At 44.3% G+C, this 16,169-nt stretch overlaps 1 protein-coding gene across 3 annotated transcripts; it reads right to left on the minus strand.

Annotated features, from left to right (window-relative positions):
- Positions 1-5,158: 5,158 nt before the first annotated feature.
- Positions 5,159-15,697, minus strand: LOC110482731 (uncharacterized). Of its 3 annotated transcripts, none has more exons than XM_085591437.1 (8): positions 15,521-15,697; positions 12,172-12,516; positions 10,654-10,941; positions 9,924-10,004; positions 7,729-7,784; positions 7,042-7,120; positions 6,552-6,582; positions 5,159-5,795 (listed from the first exon to the last, which is right to left on the minus strand). In XM_085591437.1, the coding sequence occupies exons 1-8, from the start codon at positions 15,657-15,659 to the stop codon at positions 5,723-5,725; spliced, it is 1,092 nt and encodes a 363-aa protein (XP_085447563.1). In that variant the 5' UTR covers positions 15,660-15,697; the 3' UTR covers positions 5,159-5,722. The 3 variants fall into 3 exon arrangements, with proteins under 3 accessions (XP_085447563.1, XP_077642862.2, XP_085447562.1); XM_077786736.2 differs by having other exon boundaries at positions 10,654-11,013; positions 15,521-15,692; XM_085591436.1 differs by having other exon boundaries at positions 5,624-5,817; positions 10,654-11,013; positions 15,521-15,694.
- Between the last annotated feature and the right edge of the window lie 472 nt (positions 15,698-16,169).

Consider the following 16,169-nt stretch of genomic DNA (forward strand, 5'->3'; position numbering starts at 1 on the left):
GATTTAAAATTAACTGGCTTAGTTCACTGCTGGGCAAGTGATCTAAAATGGCCAATAAATAATTCATCCCAGCACCATCCATCACTGTGCAGCCCAGCCCGTGGCACAGCCCACACTGGGGGCTCGCTTGGAGAAAAGAGACAACTTAATTCAGCACAAAGTGAATAACCCAAAATCCCATCAATGATTCATCCCTGGATTAAAAGCTAGAGATTTCTCCATAAATTTCTCTGCCCTGCATTAAATATGCAGATGATTGTGTGATGTTTATTAACTACTGAATGGCTTAGTTAAGGATGACACCAGCTCTGGTGTTTGAGAACACCTTTGAAGCCATGAATCTTCATTAGATGTGCATTTAAGCATGAAAAAGGGTTACCTTCCAGGATTCAGTGTTCACTTACATCAGTAGAACTACAGAATACGTATATGATATAAGAGAGTCAGGCCTTAGTATACTCTGTTTTAGAAAATAAAATTATAGAAAGGATTTATTCCCTATTTTGGATTACCTACCATATACCTCTTCTCCTAGGTATTAAAAAATACCAACCCCCCAAAAAAAACCACCCAAAACACACCCTCACTTAATTTGCCTTTTTTTTCTAGATACTTAAAAAAAGAAGTTGCATTTTGTCAGATAATATTGAGCTTTTTTTTTTCTAATTTAAAAACAAAGATATTTTGGGAAGTGGTAGATTTCCCTTCCTCTTGGAGACGGGTCAGTGCTTGAAAGACTAAAAAAGGCAACGAACTTTTACCAGAAATAATTTCCTAACACCTCCTGTCCCAATCCTTTCGTTGGTATTTGCACAGTTCAATTTGCCTCTCTCTTCCCAGTGTCCTCATGATCCTTCCTTGTCTCAGTTTTAAACTACTTGGAGCTCCTTAGCTGAGGTTAGAAAAGAAGTCCTGTGAGGAGAGGCTGAGGGAGCTGAAGCTTTTATCCTGGAGAAAAGCAGACTCAGGAGGGACCTTTTTGCTCTCAGCAGCTCCCTGGAAGGAGGTTGTGGCCAGGTGGGGATCAGGCTCTGCTCCCAGAACACCAGCCACAGGACAAGAAATGATATCCAGCTGCATCAGGGAAAGTTCAGGTTAGAAATCAGGAAGAATTTCTCCACTGAAAGCACTATTGGGCATTGGAAGGGCTGCTCAGGGAGGTGGTGGAGTCCTCATCCCTGGAGGTGTTAAAGGAGCTGTCCCTCAGTGCTCTGGTCTGGGTGACAAGGTGGGGACCAGTCATGGGTTGGACTCAATGATCTCGGAGGTCTTTTCCAACCTCATTTGATTCTGTGACTCTGCACTACAATGTTGGAACTCAGAATGTCCCTCAGACATTTTTGGGTTTTCCAGGTCCAGGTCAGAAGCATTTGAGACCCTGGCAGGCAGCTGGAAACAGCTGTGATTTTGAGTTTGAGCCATGGAATGAGTTACCAACTTTGCAGGTAGAACAAGCAGTAACAAAAGTTTAGATCTTATAGTAGAAGTAGTCACAAAGTAGAGGGAAGAATCTTTTAGTATTGTACAAGGGGGTTTTAACACCTGTACGGGGGGGGTTTTACGTTGTACATGGGGGTCAGAGGTTTTAAGATGGAGGAATGTAGGCCGGTCCTGTTCCTCCTTTTTCTTCTTCCTTGCCTCCATGTTCTTGATTATGTTGGCACTCATGGATTGGTTTAGAATAGAAGAACACCATTTAATATAGGCAATAGGCATTGGGGAAAAACTGTAAACATTTATCATGTAATGTACCATATAAAAGATAGCAGCAGCCCTGGGCGGGGAGAGAAGAAGTCAGAGAGGATGTCAGGGTGTGTGAGAGCCTCTGCCTGAGCTCTGAGCAAACCACAGCAGCCTGAGAAGACAATCTTTTAGATAGCTTGCAATAAACTGCCTTGAGACCAAACTACAAGAGACTGGTGGGCCTTTCTTTGGAAGCATGGGCTGGAGGAGAGACTTTTCCACCACACGGAGCCCCTGAGCCAGGCTGGGGTCTGACACTACAGGGTGAGGAATGAGGCTTCTCTGTGGGCAGCCCCACTCCAATCTCTACCCCTCTCACTCTCCAAAGTGATTCCTTGGGGGGCTCCTTGCCAAGACCCCATCCTGCTGGATGGCAGGAGGGAGTGGAGGCTGAGGCGAGCTGTGGGATTGTTTAGGTCTGACATTTCCTTTCCCAAGCCACTGCTTCTACAGTGTGATTGCAGGAGCTGCTGAGTCTTGGGGTTTGTGCTTTAAATTAGCAAGGGAAACCAAAACCACACTGCTCCCAGCTGGGTTACGGCAGCGGGAAGGGGAAACCAAGAATTGCGTGGTCACCATGGGCTCAGGAGCACAACAAAACCAGAGGGTTACTGGGACTGGCAGGAAATTGTGCTGCTGGAGGCCACAGGAGCCAGAGCCCAGGCCAAGTGTGCTGAAAGCATTCCCTGGAGCCATGAGCTCCTGGCTGGGACCTCCATCACCACTGGAGGAGGCTGCACTGATTCTGCTGGCCATCAGCAAATCTGCATCACCTTTACAGCCTCTTCTCATCTCTCCTCAGAGAAACATCCTTCAGATGTTTCTCTCCTCAGCCTTTACAGCTCAATTTTGCCATCTGCTGTCATGTCTGTGGCAGCACGTCCCATTTCCAGGCTAAAATTTTCCACTTTTTCATGCATTCATCTCACACTGTGTGGTTATCTCCGTTCTTTCCCCAAGTCCCATGATGCTATTTATTCTTATTTCTAATTTCCTATGTACTCAGGCACATTCTTCCCTTCTGCTTGCTCTTTCTTAAGCCCCAATTATATTTCACCTTTGAAACCAAGAGATTTATTTATATTAACCTTAAAAAATGCCTGGAAAAGCACATTAAGGCTAAGAAACAAACCTGGAAACATAATGAAATGTGCTGCTGAGATGGAAAGGGACCATGAGAACAGTCAGCTTCAATAAAGTCTATTAAGAGAGGTCTCTTATTAATCTCAAAATGATATTTAATTCATTCCTCTGGTTTCTCTCTAAAGGATTTGTATTCATAACTCAGCACTTGCCTTTTTTTTTTTTCGGTATTTCCTCCTGTTTCCTCATTAGTCAATCCCATATCCCAAAATATTCAAATCTCTCTTTTTAATTGCTTTTCTGTACCTCCTTCATACTAATCTGGCAGTTCAGTCATTATCTCCTCACCTCAGACCTCCTTTACCCTTTTAATCGGTCATTTTGATACAGACAATTGTCCACAAAGTACTGGGGACCAGTAAAAATTATTGCTTGAACCAGAAATGAAATCCTTCATTAATTAACAGCCTTGCTCCACAGAGCTCAGCCAGACTCTCCAGATATAACAACATTTAGGCTTGACATGGGCTCTAAACAAATTAAAACGTGCTTTGCTCTGCCACAGGCTCCCTGTGCAAGTCCATAAATGCTGAGATAACTCCAGCAGCTCCAAATGCTGGGGGGAGCTCAGACTGGGGTAATTTCAGCTCGTGGTGCTTGGCAGTTTGAGGGGTGGTGGGAGGCAGGAAGGAGGGAATGGAGTTTTGGGGAAATGCAGGGTGGTTTTAAAGCAAATGGCTTTGCTCCTCTGCCCTCTGTATTTCTTTAATCTGTTACCAGAGGAGTTTTTTGCTACAGTGCTTTATCTTAAGTGTATTCTTTTTATCTTCCAAGATAAAAGTCCTAAAAATAAAGGCCAACATTTCCAGATGCCAATGACATCCTCTCCCACAGCCTTTTCTTTCTAAAGACTTGCTACTTTCATCCAGCTTTTCTCCACTAGATCCAGAGACTGCATTCTGGGGCTTCTGATGCTTTTGGAAAGCAGCATTTCCTCCAGCTACATTTAAAAGGCTCATTTTAACCTCCCCCTGAACACACTGACAGCCCCAGTCCTCACAAATAACTTCAATGAATTTTCATTTAAATGTAACCCTCCCCAAATCCTTGCCTCCAATAGCCATTCTAAACCCAAGGCTCTGCCTCAATAATTGGGCTGAATACAAAGATAAATAAGAATGCTCAGTGGCATAAGTTACACTTACAGCTTCCCTGCAGCTTCTCAGGGCTGCATTTCCACACGGCTGATCAGATCAAAGTCACTTTTTTGGCTCCCATCTCTTCTCCCCTTTTGCAACTCCCCAAAATCAGGGCTTTTAAGTCCAGCCAGCACCACAACAAATGTGCTAGAACCTTCCCAAGTGAGAGCTAGCTCTGCTATAATGAAGTCATTAGTGAAGAGCTAATTAGGAAGAGCAAAAGGATTGGCCCAACTCTGCCAATTGGAAGCTGCAATGGAGATATTGTTGACTTAGCAGGTTTAATTGGGTGGGGGGAAAAAAGGCAAAAAGAAAAGTTTGTGTTTTTCAAAGGAGTACATCAAAACTGTTTGGGATTTTCTTTTTTGCTTGTTTCCCTCACAGGTTTGTGTGGGACTCATGTCTAGAAGTGAGAGATGCCAGGCGCCTGTGCTCTGTGGTGGGGTGGTGACAGCCACAGTCACTGGTGTGGGACAGACAGGCTCTGGGCTGAGCACAGCCAGCCTGGGAGCCCACAGGCCACTTCTGTCTGGGGACTCTCCTGTGTCACCACAAGAGTGGGGTGAGGACAGGGCTCTGAACTCTCGAGACCCAGAGGGACCCCAAAGAGGAACCTCCCCTGCCTGCCCAGCTCACTGGGAGAGCCTCAAGAGTCTCAGCACAGCCAGAGGGGAAACCCAGAGCTGCCAGACCCTGCTGGCTTCTGATCCAGGGCTGCTCCCACAATGTGATCTCACTTCAGGCTGTCGCTGCCCAGAGATGCCATGGCTGGCATTGGTGAGCTCCAGGCACTGTCATGGATTGGGATCTTCTCCCAAGGTCACTCCCAAAGCAGCAGAATGGGTGAGGACCCCAGGGAATTACACAAAAGCTCTGCAGTGTATCCCATCGATGATCCCCCAGCCTCCATGGACAATCCCTCTTCCTTAACAGATTTAGAAATGAGTGGTATGGGGATTTGTGGGGACAAGGTAGAGAAATTTCCCTCTGGGTTGGTCTTCTGGACATTCTCCCACCCCTGCAAATACTGCAGTATTTCTTTGGAGAGCTGAGACAGCACACCAGTCATTTCCACACCTGGGAAATACCTAACTCTTGTTGAAATGCCTTAGGATGTGGCATAAAAAGTCCAATTGCCAGCAACAAATTACAGAGTTTATTAACATATTCTCCAAGGGTTATTCAAACATGCTGAATCACAGGCAGTAGTGATACCCCTTAAGTAATCTGCATTTTTGATTTAAACTCACAGCATTCTTGTTGCTTAATTTTCCTATTGATTACATAAAAGCATTAAAATTGTACTTTATGATTCCTTTTCTTTCTTTATGGCAATTTGAAGATAGGCAGCCTTCCATGTGATCTCTTCTGTTCCTCAGAGTACAAGTTGTATTCAAGGAAGAGCATTAGTAAAAATGGAGAAAAGCAAATTCAATTGTGCAACATGATGCTAGTAAGAAGGCAGATGCCAGAAGCATCCATGAATAATGTATAAAGCCCCTTCTCAAATAAGCTTCTTTATGCAGTGAGTTTTAAGGGTCATATGGGAAAATTTGCACAAAGATTTTAAATTTTCATAGTTGAAGCTTTGGCCTTTGTTTTATACCCACTGATATTTTGAGGGCTCACAAGTATCTCTCAGTGCAGCATGGAACAGGCCCTGTTTATTTCCCATGTGCAGATGATGTAGGAGCTCTTCACAGGGAAAAAATGTTGTTTTCTCCTTCAGCGCCACTGAAAACTTTGTCAGTCTCTTCTGGTGGTCCAACACTGCAGTGAGAAGCACAGATCACTAAGGAGGGGACAAAAGGACATTGCTGTTTCAGAGCATTCTTTTTGGTTTGTAACATCAGCAAATTCCCATGGAAATGGAAACTTGAAACTGCTGAGCCCAATGACTGCAATGAAGAACTCCTAATTTTTACAGCAGGGAGGTATTTACCTGCTTGCATTCTTCTCATGGATAGGGCAGGGCTGTTTGAACCCTGTAATGGCAGCTGTAGGGTAACCAGCATGGGATTCAGAAAAGAGTCTCTCCCCAAGCCCTGTCTCCCACATAGAGCAAGCAGTGAGGGACCAGCTACCTTTGAAAAATTATTGGTCTTTGGAAAAGGGGTGATGCTTCACTGCACACCCCTGTGGTTTGCCCACAGAAATTTTTTTCTTCAAGAGAAGCCAGAAGATATGAATTTATCAATTACATTTGCACAAGGTATCATGTCCTGGTATCAATCAAAATTAAAAGCAGATTAAGCACTTCCTTAAGCTATAGTCACTACACTGCAGTAACAGTAGCTTAATTTCTCCATTGCTCTGGGTTTCTGTTCATTTCTACACAAAAGCAGCATCCAGGAACCACTATTGAATTTCTGGAGTGAAGTTACCTGAAGTTTCCTCCTAATACAACTTTGGTAATCAACACCACAAGCCAATACTGTACCCATTACAATCAGTGGCCAATATACCTTCCTGTCTCTAAGAAAAATTACACTGGAACTTTTAACAGGAAATTACAAAATGGATTACCTTTTTACTATAAACTTCTTTGTATGTTTACCTGGAAGCAAAATAATATTAATGTTACAATGGCAAAATGAAATCTATAATTCCAATGTATCTGTCAAACAAGCTCAGAAGCAATGACAGCAAGTTGCAATATTTCTGTGGGCTAAGCAAGAAAGGATCCCATCCTGATTTCAGTTTCACCCGTGTCTTTTGGTAGCATTTCCAAGAAATTATGGAGCCACTTAAGTATAAAGAGAGAGCCAACAGGATGAGCCAGCCCTGCAAGAAGTGAGGGAACAGGTTCTTTGCACAGGCTGCCTCCTGCTCCATCCCCACCAGCTCATCCTCCCTGGCCCCCTGATGCTGCCACAGTCCTGGAGTAAGGACAGCAACCCCCATGAAATGAACACAGCACTGCCCCCAGGACCATGGCAGAGCTCCCAGAACAGCCAGGGACTCAGGAGGGTGTGCACAGCCCAGCATCAGAATCATTTCACTCCAGGATACTCACGTTTCCAAACCAAGAGCATCAGTATGAAAAGGATGGACCCCGCTATGACACAGGCAATGAGAATGGCAGAGCTGGGAAACTGGAAGGGAGAAGAGAGAGACTGAAAAGGCTTTGGGAGCACATTTCCTTCAGAGCTATTTACACAGGAGGGGCTGCACTGGTGCCAGAGCACTGGGCTGCAGTTTGCAATGCTGTTCTGAGCTTGCCTGCACAAAGGGCTGAGAAGACACATCGAGTTGATCATGATAAACAAAATTAATTACCCTTTCAGTATTTAATAAACCTTACTCTAGAATACTGAAACCAGATTAATCCCATTTAACATGAACTTCACAATAAGGTACCCAAAGTAGGAGGAGGAGCTCAGTCACCCCCATCCTCCTCTCAGAGACAGAAGGAGGTGTAACACCCTCCTAACTTGCCTTTTACCCCGAGGGTGTTACCTCCCCTCTCTCACAGGGATGCCAGGGGATCAGATTTTTCTGAGGTGTCCAAGTCAGATGGAATGCTCAGGCTTTGGCTCTATCCACTGAAAAGAGGAACAGGTGGTTCCTGAGCTTCTAAATAAAAGTTCAAACCACTGTTTGCAAAAGCTGTCCCTGTAGTATGAATACACTGGAAATCACTAGTGTGTCCTGCTGTCCTGATTTCTACTCAAACACTCTTGGAACTTAGAGGAAGTTTTACCTTATCTCCTCTCTCTTCATATTTCCCAGCATTGCCGTCTCTGTTTGCTGAAACCTCTGAAAATGAAAGAGATTGAAATTATTACTGGCACAATCACCTGAAGGAGCGAGGGCTGCAGTGGCTGTCACAGCTTCAGTCAAGGAGTAATGAACTCTCAGGGAATGAGAAGGGCAAAAGCCCCTTGCAACCAAAAGAGAAGGATCAGTTTCCTTCCTGGTGGCTGAGGAAGCCGTGGGAAACCTCAGCCTTCACCATGAAAGAGGAAAACCCAGGGACACCTTCACTATCTCAGGTTGCTCCAAGTCCCATGCAGCCTGGCCTTGGACACCTCCAGGCATGGGGCAGCCACAGCTTCTCTGGGCACCCTGTGCCAGGGCCTCCCCACCCTCACAGGGAAGAATTTTTTTTCCTAATATTCAATCTAAACCTACTCTTGGTCAGTTTGAAGCCATTCCCCCTTCTCCTGTCACTACATATTCTTGTAAATAGTGTCTCTCCAATATATAATCCCATGGCTATTTTTAAAATTATTTTTAAAACTTTTCAGAGTATGTTATCCCATTAATGACCTAATTTGCCCCAAATATCTCTGTTCTGACCAGCTCCTGTGAGAGCTGTGTTGATGTGTCTCCACATCCCATGTGTTTGTATTTTATCAAAGACATGGACAGGGCATAGCCAGCTCATGCCAGTGTAAGTAGACTTTTGCACAGGAGTAGAAAAGAGATTATGACTAATAAGAACTACAGCTAAACAAATACAGGTAATAAAACACTAAAAAGAACTAAAAATCCTGGGGAAGTGTGAACATTGCATTTTCTCATATGCCTGTTTTATGACACTCCACTCTCTCAGAGCTCCGTACTTCAGAACCACCCCAAATCCACAAGAAATGCAGATGTAACAGTAACAATGCAGGTCCAACAAGTCAAAGTTAAATTTTATGGCAACATCTGCAGCCTGGCTGGTGGGACCAACTATTGCTGCTCAGTTTGATACTTGAAAGAACAAGGATATTTTTGGGGTCTGAAGTATGGCTGGTGCTGGCAGGGTTGTAGCTGGGGGAAAGCAAGTGAAGAGAGAAGAGACATTAAATCAGAGCCATTAGATCACAGGTTGCTTGAGGAGCCATCCACCCCAGGCAACCCAACCTATCTGCCAAAAATTGCTCTTGGAGATGGAGGGCTCTTAACCCTGGCTTTCTCTCCTGCTGTTCTAACATCAATACAATGTTCAGGAACAAATCAGCTTTCCCTTCCCTTACAGCAAGCCTGAGCTGGGTGTATTTAGTGCATTATTTCACAGAGTGAATGAAACAGAACCAAGAACTGGACTTGGCTTATCACTCTCACCAGACACCAGCAAATTGTGCTGCAGCATTTTCACACCTTGTGACAGTTCAACACAAGGTTTTGCACTGGTGGGAGTGACTCACACCTGCAGGGTACATCTGCTGTTGCTGCTGTTGTGGTGGCTCTTTACAGATCACTGTCACATCTCAAGCTGCCCCAAGAATCCTGGAGCTAAGACCCTTTTTAAAACTTGATATTTACAATGATAAAATACGGGCATTATCCATCACCCCAGAAGGGTGACAAGTGAGACTGGAGTGAGAAATCCTCACTAATGTTCAAGAGACCATTTTAGTCTCTTCTGTGAGCCCTTTCCAGGGGCATCAAGTAACACTCTGCTGTAAGTCTTTAGGTCTATTCAAAGAAGACCTGCAAAAATCAAAATACTGAGGGTTTAAAAAATGAGAGATTCATGGCTCTTACTAGAACTAAGAGTCCAAATGCAACATGTCATCCTTGAGTTTTAGCACTGAGTTCTCTGTTGAGGGCACAACACTTGGGAAAGATTTAAAATGGAAATCTCAATGAACTCGTAGTGATGACAAATCAGATATCTGATAATTCAGCCATGTTGAAAAGTCTGGGTTTTAACTTCTCTCAGACCCAAAATATCTGACAGTCATGAGTTATTCAGAACCAACTTCCTTTGGAAGTATAAAACATGTTTTTCTCAGCTGTGATTTCAAACTATTTCTGTGTGGACCCTGGATACTGCCAGCTGCAATGAATAATCATCAGTACGTGGTTGGTGCACTTTTAAGAATACTCAACAGTTTTGTTGATGCCAACTTTTTAATTTCTCTGAACAAGCAACTTCTGACCTTGTAATGTTCTCCTACTCACCCATGACTGTCCTCTCTTCCATCAGGACAGAGCTGCTGGTTTCCTCTGCACTTGGAAGTGTACCTGGGAATTCAGTAGTCACTGAAACAAAGTAAAAAGTAATGCTTATAAAGATCATTAATGAGAAGAGTCTCCAGATGGCATTCAAATCTGTGCAGACAACAATCTGTAGAAATTAAGTCAGTAATGTGGATGAAGTAGCAACCTATAAATGGTTTGATAACAGGTCACTTTGATCACTAATAACAGCAGCAGCCTTTATATGAAATGAGAATGTAAATACTGAGTTTTAAACATTTTTTGAATTGTCACTATTTCTCAAGCAGAACATACTCTAAACTAAACTTTTCATGAGGCAATTTCAATTGTCTTTCCCCCCCCAAAAAAAACAAATAGAGTAGTTAAGTGAATCTCTCTTACTCTACTTCAGGTGCTGGGCTTCACATTTATTTCTGCTGTACTTCATGATCTTTCTGCCACATTATTTCTCCATGTTAAAGCTCCTCTGTAGGAAGCCTGACCCTCTACTGCCTTGGCTGTTGACTCCAGTTTAGCATCATCTACAACATCTGACTTGTGTTTGCCTAAACCCCCTGAAACACACCCATAGGCATCTCAGAGAGAACTTCCCAGATATAAATATAAGTATTGGAGAGTCTCTATGATGCCAGCCAGGCTAACACAGATCATCTCTGCTACACAGAAAAATGAAAGGATTGGTGCTGGTTACCCTCTGTTATTCCAGAGAGTGTGGAGCAGAACATGTCATCTTCAGTTGTCACATCAGCTGCTTGGGAAGCAGTTGGAAAATCTGGGAGAGGAGTTGTTTCCACCATAGTCACAGGAAAAATATCATATTCTGTCCCAGCAATTGTTGAGGGAGCAGAGGTCTCCCCTGTAGCTACCACTGGAGACTCGGGGGCCGTGGTTGCTGCTGGAAGGCTGCTGGTTGTCAGCAGGACTGTAGTCTCTGGTGCTGGCTGGAAATCAGAGGTTGCTTGAGGAACAGAAGTTGTTTCTATAAAATGTTTGGAGAAAACAGGAGCTTCAGTGGTGGTGGTGGTGGTGGCAGTGGTGCTCACTAGAGGGGCTGCATGGAAAAACAGCCAAGGGAAAAGCCAGGTCAGAGCATTCACAACCAACCCTGAGGGAAGCCAACGCAGAACTGAATAAAAATTATCTGGCTGCTAAAGTACTGAAAATGAAGGTGGGAGAGTTACTATTTTAATTAACTGAAAGCACAACCAGTCTGAGAAATTCACAGATTTCTAGATTTGCTTTTCTTTTACCAGTCTCAAACACCCTTCCTTGACCGTCTTCTAGTAATGGGAGGGCCAGAACCTTATGTGGTAGAACCCCAAAGTTTGAAAACTTAGTTATTTTGCTTTTCAATGTCCTCATAAAAATACAATAAATAAAACACCTCTGTTTTTCAGCTATAATCTTCGTGTTAATCCTTGCAACTGGTTCTTTTTTCATGGCCTGTTGCCCTCAGCCTCAGAGGCAGACAAGAATTGCAGCGTTTTTCACCCTCTCACCTGTTGTATTGTTTAAAAAAGACAAACAAATGTGCTGTGAACACCAATTGCGCTCTGTAAAAACCAGAAAAAAATTGTTTTTCTGCTTTGGGGAGGGTGGGTATCATCTCTTTTATTTCTGAGCAAGACTTTGCTTTATCCTGCAGCTCAGAAAGATAATAGGAAGGGGAAGAAGCCCTTCAAGACTCGGAGACAAAATTTCCAAATATGTGGATGTTGAGGATCCACCCTTAAGGGGAAGGAAGCACTCTAAAGGGTGGGTCATCCTAATGTGTCTCCTTTTAACATAAATGAAACAAAAGTCTTTAGCGTTGGGGTGAACCTCAAAGAAACACTGAATTTCACTCCAAGTGTTCTTTAAATTATAAATCCCTTTTTAATTCCATCATCTTTTAAAAAGTCAAGCCGAGCTACACAATGAGAAATGCAATATTCATTTGAAAGGCAAAAAATGCGTAAAACTTAGGCGTTTTTTTTAATCTAAACTGCATATTGGCTGTGACTCAAATTGGAAACTGGTTGCAGATCTCCCTTGAAAAACGAGGAATTTGGGAAAAACTAGTAATTTGGGGAAAACGAGTAATTTGGGAAAAACAAGTAATTTGGGAAAAACGAGTAATTTGGGGAAAACACCTTTGGCCAAAAAAAGTGTACATAGACTCCAGTTTTCACCCCCCTGCTGGCTGTGTCCCCAAGGTGCCCATCCCCACCTGTGGCCACCTCCAGCCGTATGTTCCTCTTGATGTCGTTGAAGAGGCCGGGGATCTCCACGCGGCAGCAGTACACGCCCGCGTCCTCCGCCTCGGCCACGCTGATGGTCAGGGACACGTCTCCAGCGGCAACGCTCCCGCGCAGGCTGTACCTCCACGATGCTCTGGACATCACCCGGCTGCCACTGGTGTGCAGGATTTTGCCCCTGCACTTTGAATTCGGGCAGGGGCCTCGGCCCCAGCACATGTCAGAGATGTCCTTGGGCCGTGTCACCCGGTAGGAGCAGGGCAGGGTCACAGGCTGTCCGATTGTCCCTCTGACAACGGCTTCAGACGCCGTGTGTGCTGTCAGGGAGGAGAGGAGAGGAATTCTGTCACTCTCTGGTGGTGGCTCTGCCTACACAGCACAAGGTGTGAGCGAACACTCCTGCCTGCAGGCAGGCCACAGCTGCTGAGCCCCAAGACTTCTCCTGCAGCTGGTGCCCCGAGGCACTACAGGCAACAGCCAGCAGCTCTCAGGCTTTGCTTTGCTCCTTGCTCTGGTCCTGGCCAGCTGCTGGAGGGGAGCTCATAAAATACATCAGATATGTGGTGAGCAAAGCTGGGGTCTGTCACTGGCAGCCCAAGAGCAAACTGGACCTCTGCAAATGGAATTTGAGAACTCTGCTCCCATCTCCTCTCCTAGGAGGCTGTTTGAAAGTTGTTCAGAACCCTGTTGTGAAAGACATCTGGTTTGCTCAGCCCACCACCACCTCCTTTGAAAAGGAAATGCTGTCACAGTTGCCTTTCACTGACAGTCTCAAAAGCAGGGTCCAAAATACCTATTCATGTGTGAAATTAGGGCCTAATTAAACTGGCAGAGCAGTGGGATCTGTCTGTAGGAACCTGTTCTCAGAAAGTGCACTGAGCAAGCCCTGCCAACTAATCCCACTCACCTTGTGGAACTCTGTCTACAGAGAAAACTTAGTTGTTGGTGTTATACTGATTTTTAAAAAAGCACATACACACTTTCCTTGGCCTCTTACTCTTAGTGACCAGCTTATGTTGATGTTTACAGTCAATGCCCACCTTGGCATCTGGTCTAAATCTTTGCAATATATTATTCCCTATTATTTATGATGTTCCTAGATTGCCCTAAAACACATTTCTTCACAAAAGGCATTACACAAGAAAGTTCTGACAGGAACAAATCTTTCCTGGTTTACATTCACCTGATCTGTGTCAGTCCTCCTACCTTTCCTTTGTCCCCATGTTATCATTTCCATACTGTGCAGCAGGAACTGAGGGACCTGGGGGAACAACCAGACCTGTCCTCCAGCCCTGCAGATCTGATGTCTCATGGCCAGCTTGCTCACCCCAAAGAGGACTTGCTGCTCTGCTATATCACCAGCTTCAGCCCTGGTTTGCCAAACATTTCTATTTTGCCAGCTGTTTGAATGCCTTTCCTTTTTGGCACAACTCCCAGGCAGCAAACAGATGCTTCCAACTGTGTCCATGTCTCTTTTGTTTTCTCTTTAATGGACTATTCCCTAGGTGAGGCTTTAATCTGTGGCAGGCTGCCTCGTGATTTGTTATTGGGATGACATTTCAGATCCGTCATTGCTTATCCCACTGGCAAGAGGAGCCAACCCATTCAGGTTTCCACAGCTCCAAATGCTGAAAGAATAGAGGCAGACAAAACAACAGGCAATATGGACTGAAGGGCAGGAGCTTCTGCAGAGAAATGAAGGCAGGATATGCCAGAAACTGAATTCCTGAATGCAGGATAAGGCTTTGCAAGATGGTGGCTTTGGCCCCTGGAAAGGGAAGATTCATTTGCCTTGAAACAGCAAAACAGAGAAAACAGCTTCTCCCTATGGAGACAGAACCAGACATGCAGTTGACCTTGCAAGTATTTCTGTGAGAGCAAGGAGTTAGTCGTGAGCAGGTTAACACATATTTTCAAGATGGCCCACCAAAGATGTGTGGAAAGCCAGCTAAAACTGTTGCTAGAATTCAGGTCACTGCTTCTTGAGGAGACATGGGCTCATCTTCTGCTATTTCAGCCCATTTCTGCACAGCAAAAAAAGCAGCCTCATTAAACAATCCTTTAACAAATGAAAATTTGCCTGCTCTTCTCTTTGAAATAAGCAGAGTCCTTAACTTAGTAAATAAATAACTAAGTAAATAATTTGAAAGAAGAGGAAAGACACAAGGCATCAGAGTATCTTCAGTGCAGTTTCCCTCTAGTATTCCTCTTAGAAAGTTACAGGTTTGCAGTTTCAAATCCTCTTTCAATTTCTGTGAAGCTGATGTTGCCAGCATCTCCCTGCACTGCAGCAGCCTGGATTCAACAGTATGAATCCTTATTCAATAAGGATTAAATAACTTAAATAACTTCTCAGGTACAGCCTCTTCTAGAGACTGATTTTTCCAAAGGAAATAGTAAATAGGAGGGAATTAACATGTCTTTGAAATTTAGAGACCTTAATTTAATTAAGAGCAGGTCCTGAGACCCTGCTCTTACTGTGAGGAGAATCCTGCCCCTCTCCATGGCCCCGGCCTTGCTGGCATCCAGATTTGACCCAAGGCTCTGCCTGGGTGTTCCCACTCAAATCTGTGAGGTTTGTCACTCTTGGGCCCTTCATTAATGAGAGAGAAATGGACTCCACATGTTTAATATCCCATCCAAAATAGAAGGGGGTATTAATAATTAGTCAGATCATACAGTTATACTCATATTTATGTACAGTCTCTCTAAAACTGACCCTTGGGGCAGCTGGCACTAAGCAGTAGTTCCCACAGTTGCTCTTGTAGTTGTCTTCTCTCCCACAAACTGGTCACTGGATGGACAAAAACATTCATCCTCCAGTCAGGACAGATATTTGATAAGACTTTTTTTTCCCCCTTGATCTATTCCTGGAATAATTTTCCGACTTTGCAGAAGATATTTGGAATCTTTGCCCTATCGATCCTTTTTTATTTTTTTCCTTACTGAAGCTTCTTTACAGATGAGATTGCAGAGGATATGACAGATAAACAGAAAAGAAGCATTTAACTGGCTATTGAACCTCAAAATAACACATTCTCAGCACGGAGCTGAGTTAAAGAGCAGGTAACAAAAAGCCATTCTCATCCTTCAGGAGCTCTGCAAGGGAAGAAAGAGAATAAGGGAACTAACACAGAGGAAACAGCACACATTTTTAAAAATGAAAAAACCACAAAGTTCAAGCAGTATTAGGTCATAAATAAGAACATTTTTGAAGTTCTATATACAGTTATGATCTTTTTCACTGTTTTGTTTTCACAAAACAAGTGCTTCTGGTTTTCATTTGTTTCCTGAGCAAACAAAAAGCAGGTGAAGACTCACCTATAAAGATCTGTATCACCATCCAGTGAAACAGCACAAAATGGGACATTCTGGCTGACGGAGACACCAGCACAGCAAGTGGAAGAAGAGGAAACCAGACCTTATCCTTTCCAGAGTCTGACTCCCACTGAAGTCTCATTTCTCCATTTCCAGATTTTACATGCTGCAAGTGTTTTTCTCCTACGCTTCCGGATAGGAACTGCCCCAGGAGGGATCTGCTGCCGTGCTCAGCGCTGTGCAGCCCCACCTGGGCCACTCTGGGCTGTTCTGGGCCACACAATTTAAAAAGGACATTCAGGTGCTGGAATGACAGAACCAGAGGACACAGCCTCAAGGGAAATATAGGATGGATATTAGGAAAACATTTTCTATGCAACGAGTGATAAAGTTCTGGAATGGTCTGCCCAGGTAGGTGGTGGAGTCACCATCCCTGGATGTGTTTAAAACGAGACTGGACATGTCACTGGGTGCCAGGGTTTAGTTGAGGTGTTAGGGTTGGGCTGGACTCGATGATCTTTAATGTCTCTTCCAACCCAATAATTCTGTGAACGTGCTCAGATGAGGCCAACTGAGCAGGTGGCAGGGGCTGGAATGAACATCCTGTGAGGGGCAGCTGAGGACTCCAGGACTGGAGAAAAGGGGGCTGAGA

The sequence above is a fragment of the Lonchura striata genome, chromosome 13 (genome assembly GCF_050655825.1).
Source record: "Lonchura striata isolate lonStrDom1 chromosome 13, ASM5065582v1, whole genome shotgun sequence".
NCBI lineage: Eukaryota > Metazoa > Chordata > Aves > Passeriformes > Estrildidae > Lonchura > Lonchura striata.

Excerpts from the sequence above, each read along its gene's own strand:
- LOC110482731 (XM_077786736.2), bottom strand. The coding sequence starts at position 15,659 with ATGAGACTTCAGTGGGAGTCAGACTCTGGAAAGGATAAGGTCTGGTTT. Across the intron at positions 12,517-15,520 it reads GGTGATACAGATCTTTATAG|CACACACGGCGTCTGAAGCC; the intron begins GTGAGTCTTCAC and ends CCTCCCTGACAG. Across the intron at positions 10,005-10,653 it reads ACTCTCTGGAATAACAGAGG|TGACTACTGAATTCCCAGGT; the intron begins GTAACCAGCACC and ends ACTTTGTTTCAG.